Source organism: Cebus imitator, unplaced genomic scaffold, assembly GCF_001604975.1.
Source record: "Cebus imitator isolate Cc_AM_T3 unplaced genomic scaffold, Cebus_imitator-1.0 Scaffold78, whole genome shotgun sequence".
Classification (NCBI taxonomy): domain Eukaryota; kingdom Metazoa; phylum Chordata; class Mammalia; order Primates; family Cebidae; genus Cebus; species Cebus imitator.
This window is the reverse complement of record NW_016107393.1, coordinates 2168811-2179397: the sequence shown is the minus strand read 5'-3', so window position 1 is coordinate 2179397 and position 10587 is coordinate 2168811. Positions and strand designations below refer to the sequence as shown.

At 39.4% G+C, this 10587-nt stretch overlaps 1 protein-coding gene across 1 annotated transcript in view; it reads left to right on the top strand.

The window, feature by feature from the left end:
* The window catches only part of TTN (titin), a 271326-nt gene that overhangs the window by 69299 nt on the left and 191440 nt on the right, over positions 1-10587 (top strand). The window contains 19 exon segments of the mRNA XM_037740043.1: positions 192-470; positions 2229-2792; positions 3310-3591; positions 3692-3970; positions 4415-4693; positions 4790-5068; positions 5186-5473; positions 5592-5870; positions 5963-6244; positions 6339-6617; positions 6725-7003; positions 7105-7383; positions 7509-7796; positions 7928-8206; positions 8351-8632; positions 8730-9008; positions 9428-9706; positions 9819-10097; positions 10200-10487. Of these exon segments, the coding sequence (XP_037595971.1) occupies positions 192-470; positions 2229-2792; positions 3310-3591; positions 3692-3970; positions 4415-4693; positions 4790-5068; positions 5186-5473; positions 5592-5870; positions 5963-6244; positions 6339-6617; positions 6725-7003; positions 7105-7383; positions 7509-7796; positions 7928-8206; positions 8351-8632; positions 8730-9008; positions 9428-9706; positions 9819-10097; positions 10200-10487 (5622 nt within the window).

Below are 10587 nucleotides of genomic sequence, written 5' to 3'. Positions count from 1 at the left end.
AAAAAGCTTATTGTCTTCTTTTGCCTTCAATGATCTTTCTCATTTTCCAGTCACTTGTCTTAAACTGCTGTAATGCATCTCACCAATTTCAACTGTTTTACTCCATTAACAGCAACAAAAGTTAGAAGAAAAAGAAAAATGTGGTATGCCTGATAAGGAAGCATGTTAATGGACTCTACTTCCCTTTGCAGCTGCCCCAGTGATCAAGAGGAGAATCGAACCCCTGGAAGTAGCACTGGGCCACCTAGCCAAATTCACCTGTGAGATCCAAACTGCTCCCAATGTCCGGTTCCAGTGGTTTAAAGCTGGCCGACAAATTTATGAGAGTGACAAGTGTTCTATTCGATCTGCAAAGTATCTCTCCACCCTTGAAATCCTGAGAACCCAGGTGGTTGACTGCGGCGAGTATACGTGCAAAGCTTCCAATGAGTATGGTAGTGTCAGCTGTACAGCGACACTAACTGTGACAGGTAAATGCCATACATTGACACAGATGTTGTCACCTCATTTCATATTGTTACCTTTTTTACTTTTTGTACATGTATGGGAAATGCTTGTTCTACCAACTAGAGAAACCAATAACCAAGATGGTAACATGGTAGCTAGGTACTGCAGAGCCTATATGGGACAAGAAATCATTATTTACAGCCATACTTCTACTACTGACCAAAGAAAAAATAATTCATTATTTGAGGACAATATTAAGTAATCAAATGAGCTTGGCTTGGCCCTTCATATAAAACATATCAGGAAAGTTTGGTGCTACTAAAAAGAAATAATGTCTCAATGTTTTTAAAAATTTTAAATCAAATAACCAATTAAGAACAGAATTATAAACTTAAAAAGTCAGTATCTAAGTCTAAAATTAAATACTAATGTAAGGCAGGGAGATAGTGTAGGACTTAAAACTAGGCATTTTTACTAATTTAAAAATAAGACAATTACACAAATATCCTATTCCCAATTTTCTAATTGATACATAGGGTGACTTTCAATAGCTAATAGTTAACATTCATCAAATATTTGAATTTCTTCATTAACCAAAATATTACTAGCTTGTTTTTTTCCTTCCTTCCTCCCTCCCTCCCTCCCCCCTTCCTTCTTTCTCTTTTTCTTTCTTTCCCTCCCTCCCTTCCTTCCTTCCCCTTTGTTCATTCCTTCCCTCCTTCCTTTCTTTCTTTCTTTCATCTTTCTTTCTTTCTTTTCTTTCTTTCTCTTTCTCTCTCTTTCCTTTTCTTTCTTTCCCTCTTTCCAAGAGAAGGTGTGAGTATGAACTATGGTTTGAGGACAGGGATAGAGTGCGGTCAAGCCGTACATGGACTGTTGAGGGAGGTTGTCCCTTGGTCTTCTTTGTCAATGAGAATATCAAGGGGAAAGGCAAATATAGCACATTTCTTAGACTTGAAAAAGATGAGGTTCCCTATAGCTTCCTCTTCTCTACAATCCTTTTACATGACCCTAAGAAAAACCCAGACTCATGATGACCCAACCAGTGTGTTTCACTCTGGTCAAAAAGTCTCCATGCAACCAAGTACATGACATTATTCATACTGACACTTTTGGAAGTTTCTTTACTCAAATTAGGTCAATTTAGGAATGGGACTAATATGGAAGCTTCAGATAATAAGAGGAAAGGAGGAGAAGGATGACTTAAAAAAAATTAAAAAGAGAGGTTCTGAAACTCTTGCTTCAAGATGCAGAATGGAAAGGGGAAGTTGCTGCTATTAAATATTTTTACAAGTTTGAGTTGGCCTAGAGGATGCATTCATAGTTACTCCATATAAGAATTTCCAGCAGTTGACATTAAGGTTAGAAAGACATCACAAAACTACAATCTTCTCATCATTTGATATCCTTACTCTTCAGAAGAGTCAAATACATTTTGTCTTCCTTACATTGTCTCCTGATTTGCAGAATTAAAGTATCAGTTGAATAGCTTATCAAATAATTAGCCACTAAAATGGACAAATCTTTAGCAACATTACTTAATAAAGAAACACTTGTCTTTTCTTTGATAGAGACAAGTAAAGTGATATCTTGCTCCTTTATAAAGAACACTCTCATCCCTTTCCTTTGACAATCTTTTGTTCTTATTAACACATTACTGTAAGTTATGGCTCATGTTTATCTAAAGACTTAATTCATCTTTTCTCTGTCTTGGAATATATAATGACAGCAAGTGCTTTGGTGGGAACTAAATGTAATGCTGGAAAAAATTTCTTTTGCAGAGGCATATCCACCAACCTTTCTCTCCAGGCCTAAGTCCATTACAACTTTTGTGGGTAAGGCAGCCAAGTTCCTCTGCACAGTGACAGGGACTCCTGTGATAGAAACCATTTGGCAAAAAGATGGTGCTGCACTCTCACCTTCACCTAACCACAAGATTTCCGACGTAGAAAACAAACACATTTTAGAACTCTCAAACCTTACCATTCAAGATAGAGGAGTTTATTCTTGTAAGGCTTCTAACAAGTTTGGAGCAGACATCTGCCAAGCAGAGTTGATCGTCATTGACAAGCCACATTTCATTAAAGAATTAGAGCCTGTGCAGTCCGCTATCAATAAGAAGGTCCACCTTGAGTGCCAAGTAGATGAAGACAGAAAAGTCACAGTTACGTGGAACAAAGATGGGCAAAAACTTCCCCCAGGGAAAGATTATAAGATCTATTTTGAAGATAAAATAGCAACACTTGAGATTCCTTTGGCCAAACTGAAAGATTCAGGAACCTATGTCTGTACAGCTTCAAATGAGGCTGGAAGCAGCTCCTGTTCAACCACAGTCACAGTCAGAGGTAAGAAACCTGTGAATGTATTTTCCAGTTCCTTCTCTGCAAGGAATCCTCAGCACAAAAACTGTTGTCAAACAATACAGTAAGCTTTGTTATTAAAATCATGTCATTCAGCAAATATTATGGTTTTGGAAATTCCTGGCATTGTTTGATTTTATTTTTTTAATCCTCCTCAAATTTCACTTACTTTTGTTCTTTTAAATTGTCTGCTTTTAACAAAGCTTGCTTAAAATTTCTTCTAAGAAAAAACTCCAAATGTCTGGGCAATCCTTACCCATCTTATTTTATGAAATTGCTTTTTGTGTAGGTAGTTTGTTTATTGTTGTTCTATTTTAAGTCAAGAGACTAGGAAAGTGTCTTAGAATGATAGGAACCTATTAAATGCACCACAGCTTTTTCAGAATTTTTGTGGAGATATTTTATGTGTGTTGGGTCTCTTTGTTGTGTATGTCTACTTTTCTTTTGTGGAGTTTATGTTTCAGATATCTTCTCCTTTTTCTTTTTTGTAAACTTCATGTAGAGCCACCATCCTTCGTGAAGAAGGTGGACCCCTCTTACTTAATGCTCCCAGGTGAATCAGCACGCCTCCATTGCAAACTGAAGGGCTCACCTGTGATCCAGGTTACTTGGTTTAAAAATAACAAAGAACTCAGTGAAAGTAACACAGTCCGAATATCTTTTGTCAATTCTGAGGCTATACTTGATATTACTAATGTAAAAGTTGAAGACAGCGGAAGTTACTCATGTGAAGCAGTGAATGACGTTGGCAGTGATAGCTGCAGTACTGAAATAGTTATCAAAGGTTTGTTTACGGAGTTTCCATTCAGTATTTTTCTGAGAAAATATTTTCCTTTTACTTGCCTATTACCCTTTACTTACACAATGCATTCGTGCTTTTGTAGAACCTCCTTCTTTCATCAAAACTCTTGAGCCTGCAGACATAGTGAGAGGAACAAATGCTCTACTTCAGTGTGAAGTCTCAGGCACTGGACCATTTGAAATTAGCTGGTTCAAAGATAAGAAGCAAATTCGAAGTAGTAAAAAATACAGATTGTTTTCTCAGAAGTCTCTTGTGTGTCTGGAGATCTTTTCGTTTAATAGTGCAGATGTTGGTGAATATGAATGTGTTGTTGCCAATGAAGTCGGCAAGTGTGGCTGCCGGGCAACACACTTACTCAAAGGTTAGTGCTTGAAAACCTCATGTCTCTTTAATAAATTGTCAAAATAGCTTTCTTACCCCATGGAAGAAAAATTGGTACTTTCTTCTCTTATCCTATCCTTTACATTTGTTTTGTCTTGGTTTGACCTGGGACCTTTGGAACAAAGTCAGTAACTTTCACCTGGTCTTTTTACTGAGACCAGTGTAAATATCTATGATCTGATAACAAAGGGGAATTACATAATAAGCCATTTTGTCAGCTGATACATATTTATCTTCTATGCCTCTGTCTCTTTGATGTAATTATAATTATTCTTAACTTTTATTTCTTCTTCTAGTTAACACTATGAAATAGTAGTATTGGGACAAGATAAATATAATCTTGATAAAACTATTAAATATAGATGTGTGGTGTTGAAAGAATTTGGGAATTGATATGTTTTATATGCTCTCTTTTCTTAACTAGAACCTCCAACCTTTGTAAAGAAAGTAGATGATTTTATTGCACTGGCAGGACAAACTGTTACCCTACAAGCTGCCGTGAGAGGGTCAGAGCCCATTTCTGTCATATGGATGAAAGGACAAGAGGTCATTAGAGAAGACGGAAAAATCAAAATGAGCTTTTCCAATGGTGTTGCAGTCTTGATAATCCCTGATGTTCAGATTAGTTTCGGAGGCAAATACACATGCCTAGCTGAAAATGAAGCTGGAAGCCAAACATCTGTTGGGGAATTAATAGTTAAAGGTTTGTGTAGGAACGCTTAAACCTCGAATTGCTATTTAAATTTAAAGTGAAACCCTAATACACATTTAGGATCCTAACTATTTCATACCATTGTAGAACCTGCCAAAATCATTGAGCGAGCAGAGCTGATCCAGGTGACAGCAGGAGACCCAGCCACACTGGAGTACACAGTGGCAGGCACCCCAGAGCTGAAGCCCAAATGGTACAAAGATGGGAGACCCTTGGTCGCCAGTAAAAAGTACCGCATAAGTTTTAAAAACAATGTTGCCCAACTCAAATTTTATTCAGCTGAGCTGCACGATAGTGGTCAATACACATTTGAGATTTCCAATGAAGCGGGCAGCAGCTCCTGTGAGACAACATTCACTGTATTAGGTTAGTATTTTTAGAAAATGATGCTACATATTTGTTTGAAACCCAACAAATGGCGTAGAATCAATCACTGAGCACTTTTCTATATTGACCTTTTCTCCCTTCTTGTGCCACAAACAGATCGAGACATTGCTCCATTTTTTACCAAGCCCTTGCGCAACGTGGATAGTGTTGTTAGTGGTACCTGCAGACTGGACTGCAAAATTGCAGGCTCCCTCCCCATGAGGGTGTCCTGGTTTAAGGACGGCAAAGAAATCACTTCTTCTGACAGATACAGAATAGCATTTGTGGAAGGCACAGCCTCTTTGGAGATCATCAGGGTAGACATGAGTGATGCAGGGAATTTCACTTGTCGAGCCACAAATTCCGTGGGAAGCAAAGACAGCAGTGGAGCCCTGATTGTGCAAGGTTGGCTGGAGACTTTGCATTTTATCCTCCTTATTAAAGATTATGTTCAAATTAAGTTATCTTCCCTTAGATCAGACCTCTCAATTCTTTGAAATTCTTTCTTATACCCCTTCTTCAGAACCACCCAGTTTTGTAACTAAACCTGGATCAAAGGATGTTCTGCCTGGCTCAGCAGTCTGCCTGAAGAGCACTTTCCAAGGATCTACTCCTCTCACAATCAGATGGTTTAAGGGCAACAAAGAGCTGGTTTCTGGTGGAAGCTGCTATATTACCAAAGAAGCTTTAGAGAGTTCTCTGGAACTCTATGCAGTAAAAACCTCTGATTCAGGCACATACACGTGTAAAGTCAGCAATGTCGCTGGAGGCGTGGAATGCAGTGCAAACTTGTTTGTAAAAGGTTTGCATTGTTTTCTTGATATCTTTGTGCTACCCTTGTTATAAATTCTTCCCTCTTTCTCACAGTGCTTAATTATTCCCTTCTGTCCACAGAACCTGCCACATTTATTGAAAAGTTAGAGTCATCACAGCTGTTAAAGAAGGGAGATGCCACCCAGCTAGCCTGCAAAGTAACTGGTACCCCACCAATTAAAATAACGTGGTTTGCAAATGATAGAGAAATTAAGGAGAGCAGCAAACACAGAATGTCTTTTGTGGAGTCTACTGCAGTTCTAAGACTGACAGATGTTGCCACTGAAGACAGTGGTGAATATATGTGTGAGGCCCAAAATGAGGCTGGCAGTGACCACTGCAGTAGTATTATCATAGTCAAAGGTTTGTGTTCACTTTGCCTCTTGTATTGCCGAAGTTATGGCCCATGGCACAGACCCCTCCTCCCTTAATGCAAATCATTCCTTTTTTACTGTAGAGTCACCTTACTTTACCAAGGAATTTAAGTCAATTGAAGTCTTAAAGGAGTATGATGTCATGTTGCTGGCTGAAGTGGCAGGCAGTCCTCCCTTTGAGATCACTTGGTTCAAAGACAACACAGTCCTGCGAAGTGGTAGAAAGTATAAGACCTTCCTTCAGGATCACTTGGTTAGCCTGCAGATCCTCAAGTTTGTAGCTACAGATGCTGGCGAATACCAGTGTCGGGTGACCAATGAGGTGGGCAGCAGCATCTGCAGTGCCAGGGTGACTTTAAGAGGTTAGTATTAGTTCCAGTGATGAACTGGCCCTTCTGAAGAGTAAATTAGTTTTTAAGCCAGTTTTACTATAGGAATAATGTTGATTGAGAATTCATTCTTCTGCTAGAACCCCCATGCTTCATAAAGAAGATCGAGAGTACCAGCTCCCTCCAAGGAGGCACAGCTGCCTTCCAGGCCACTCTGAAGGGCTCCTTGCCAATTACAGTGACTTGGTTAAAAGACAATGACGAAATCACTGAAGATGATAATATAAGAATGACCTTTGAGAACAATGTGGCCAGTCTGTACCTCAGTGGCATTGAAGTCAAGCATGATGGGAAATATGTATGTCAGGCCAAAAATGATGCAGGAATACAAAGATGTTCTGCATTACTCTCAGTAAAAGGTTGGTTCTGAAAGTTTGCCATGGGTTTGTGGTAGAAATGCAGATGTAAGCCTTTCAGCAGGGTAATACACAACCCACATCTATGCCTTTGTTTTCTACAGAACCTGCAACAATCATTGAGGAGGCTGTGTCTATAGACGTCACCCAAGGAGACCCAGCCACGTTGCAGGTTAAATTTTCAGGGACTAAGGAGATTTCAGCCAAATGGTATAAAGATGGTCAAGAACTGACCCTGGGCTCAAAATATAAAATCAGTGTCACTGATACAGTCTCAATACTGAAGATTATTTCTACAGAGAAGAAAGATAGTGGAGAATATACTTTCGAGGTCCAAAATGATGTTGGAAGGAGCAGCTGCAAGGCTAGAATTAATGTATTAGGTTGGTATTGTTCTTCTATAGAGAGGATTGGGCACTTTCATGCTCTTCCTCTCTTAAAATTAAAAAAAAATACAAATTAGTAGATTGACCTTTTTTTTTTTTTTTTTTGCTTTTTCATTGGATAGATCTTATCATACCTCCTTCATTCACCAAAAAGCTGAAGAAAATGGACAGCATTAAAGGCTCTTTCATTGACTTAGAATGTATAGTAGCTGGGTCACATCCCATAAGCATCCAATGGTTCAAAGATGACCAAGAAATATCAGCAAGTGAAAAATACAAATTCTCTTTTCATGACAATACTGCCTTCTTGGAAATAAGCCAGCTGGAAGGTACAGACACTGGGACATACACTTGTTCTGCCACCAACAAGGCAGGGCACAACCAGTGCAGCGGTTATCTGACAGTCAAAGGTTGGCAAATTTTATTTCCACTTACCAAAAACTTACAAAATATTTTTCTTTCATTTCTCAATTCTTACCTTTATTACTAAGTTATAAAATAAAACTTCCTCTTTCTTTTGCTTCTTTTTTGTTTCACCCAGAACCCCCTTACTTTGTGGAAAAGCCACAGTCACAAGATGTCAATCCCAACACAAGGGTACAGTTAAAGGCTCTTGTGGGTGGCACTGCACCCATGACAATAAAGTGGTTTAAAGATAACAAAGAGTTACACTCAGGAGCAGCCCGCTCGGTCTGGAAGGATGACACCTCTACCATTCTAGAGCTCTTTGCAGCCAAAGCTTCCGATTCTGGAACCTACATTTGCCAACTAAGCAATGATGTTGGTACAGCAACCAGTAAAGCCACTCTCTTTGTAAAAGGTCTGGTCTCTACATCTCCTCACTTTCTTGCTTGTCTAGATTTTCTTGCTAGGGGGTGGGAGGAAGAGACGCTTAAGAAAGCAGTTTTGCCCAGTGACCTGTTTTTTAAAATATTCAACATCACAATTATTTTTCCATCTTTAGAACCTCCTCAATTCATTAAGAAGCCCAGTCCAGTCTTAGTGCTGAGGAATGGACAGTCAACAACGTTTGAATGCCAAATAACAGGCACTCCTGAAATCCGAGTGTCTTGGTATCTAGATGGGAATGAAATAACAGCCATTCAGAAACATGGCATTTCCTTCATTGATGGGTTAGCCACTTTCCAGATTTCTGGTGCCAGGGTAGAAAATAGTGGGACTTATGTCTGTGAAGCTCGAAATGATGCAGGCACGGCGAGCTGCAGCGTTGAACTCAAAGTGAAAGGTTCGTGATTGGAATCTATTCTCCATTTGGGCTGTGCTGCCTGATAGGTTTGGGGTCTTCCCTTGAGTAAGCTACTGTCTTCCTTTTGAATCTTTAGAACCCCCCACCTTTATCAGAGAGCTGAAGCCTGTGGAGGTAGTAAAAGATAGTGACGTGGAGCTGGAGTGTGAAGTTATGGGAACATCTCCATTTGAAGTCACTTGGCTGAAGAATAACAAGGAAATTAGAAGCAGCAAAAAATACACATTGACCGACAGAGTGTCTGTGTTTAACCTCCATATAACGAAGTGTGACCCTTCTGACACTGGGGAATACCAGTGCATTATATCCAATGAAGGTGGCAGCTGTTCTTGCAGTACTAGAGTCGCCCTAAAAGGTCAGTTATTCAAGAAGCAGCCTACCAAATAAAAATTCTGGGCCAGGCACAATGGCTCATGCCTATAATCCCAGCACTTTGGGAGGCCAAGGTGGGTGGATCACGAGGTCAAGAGATGGAGACCATCCTGGTCAACATGGTGAAACCTTGTCTCTACTAAAAATACAAAAATTAGCTGGGCATGGTGGCACGTGCCTGTAATCCCAGCTACTTGGGAGGCTGAGGCAGGAGAATTGCTTGAACCCAGGAGGTGGAGGTTGCAGTGAGCTGAGATCATGCCATTGCACTGCAGCCTGGGTAACAAGAGTGAAACTCCGTCTCAAAAAAAAAAAAAAATTCTGCAACACTTTTTAATCTTACTATTATGGGTAGGAGTTACAATATGTCTCTTCTTTTCACACTCTCTTCTTTAATCACAGAACCACCATCGTTCACTAAGAAGATAGAAAATACCACTACTGTTTTAAAAAGTTCTGCCATCTTTCAGAGTACTGTGGCAGGCTCTCCTCCTATTTCTATAACCTGGCTAAAGGATGATCAGATTCTTGATGAAGATGATAACATTTATATTTCATTTGTGGACAATGTGGCCACACTTCAAATCAGAAGTGTGGATAATGGACACAGTGGGAGATATACGTGTCAAGCCAAGAATGAGTCAGGAGTTGAGAGGTGTTATGCTTTCCTTTTAGTACAAGGTTTGTAAGCTGTTCTCTTTCAAAGACAGTCTATGGAGATAGTATCATGAGCAGACATTATTTCTAGTGGAGTTATCAATGTAACTCATTCACATTTTCATTCTTACTGCAGAACCAGCTCAAATCATAGAGAAACCTAAATCAGTTGATGTTACAGAGAAAGATCCGGTGACCTTGGAATGTGTTGTGGCTGGAACACCGGAACTCAAAGTGAAATGGCTTAAAGATGGGAAACAAATTGTTCCCAGTAGATACTTTTCAATGAGTTTTGAAAATAATGTGGCCAGTTTTAGGATTCAGTCAGTAATGAAGCAGGACAGCGGTCAGTATACTTTCAAGGTGGAAAATGACTTTGGAAGCAGTAGCTGTGATGCCTACCTAAGAGTGCTAGGTTTGTATCTCCACGCAAGTCAGCTTCCCTTATTTATATTATGTCCTTTGTAAACAAATAGCAAGAGATTAATGGATGTGTTTTGCTGTTTGCATTGGACAGATCAAAGTATTCCTCCATCATTCACCAAAAAATTAACCAAAATGGATAAAGTTCTGGGCTCTTCTATTCATATGGAGTGCAAAGTTTCTGGTTCCCTTCCCATTAGTGCTCAGTGGTTTAAAGATGGAAAAGAAATATCTACAAGTGCAAAATACAGACTTGTATGCCATGAGAGAACTGTGTCTCTAGAAGTTAATAATCTGGAATTAGAAGATACTGCAAATTACACATGCAAAGTGTCAAATGTAGCAGGAGATGATGCATGCAGTGGCATCTTAACTGTGAAAGGTTAGAATTTCTTTACCTCTTCTTGATTCTTCTTTGTGAGTGCTTCTTAAATGTATCACTCTTACCTTTGTATCCTTTAGAGCTAAAATCTCTATGATTC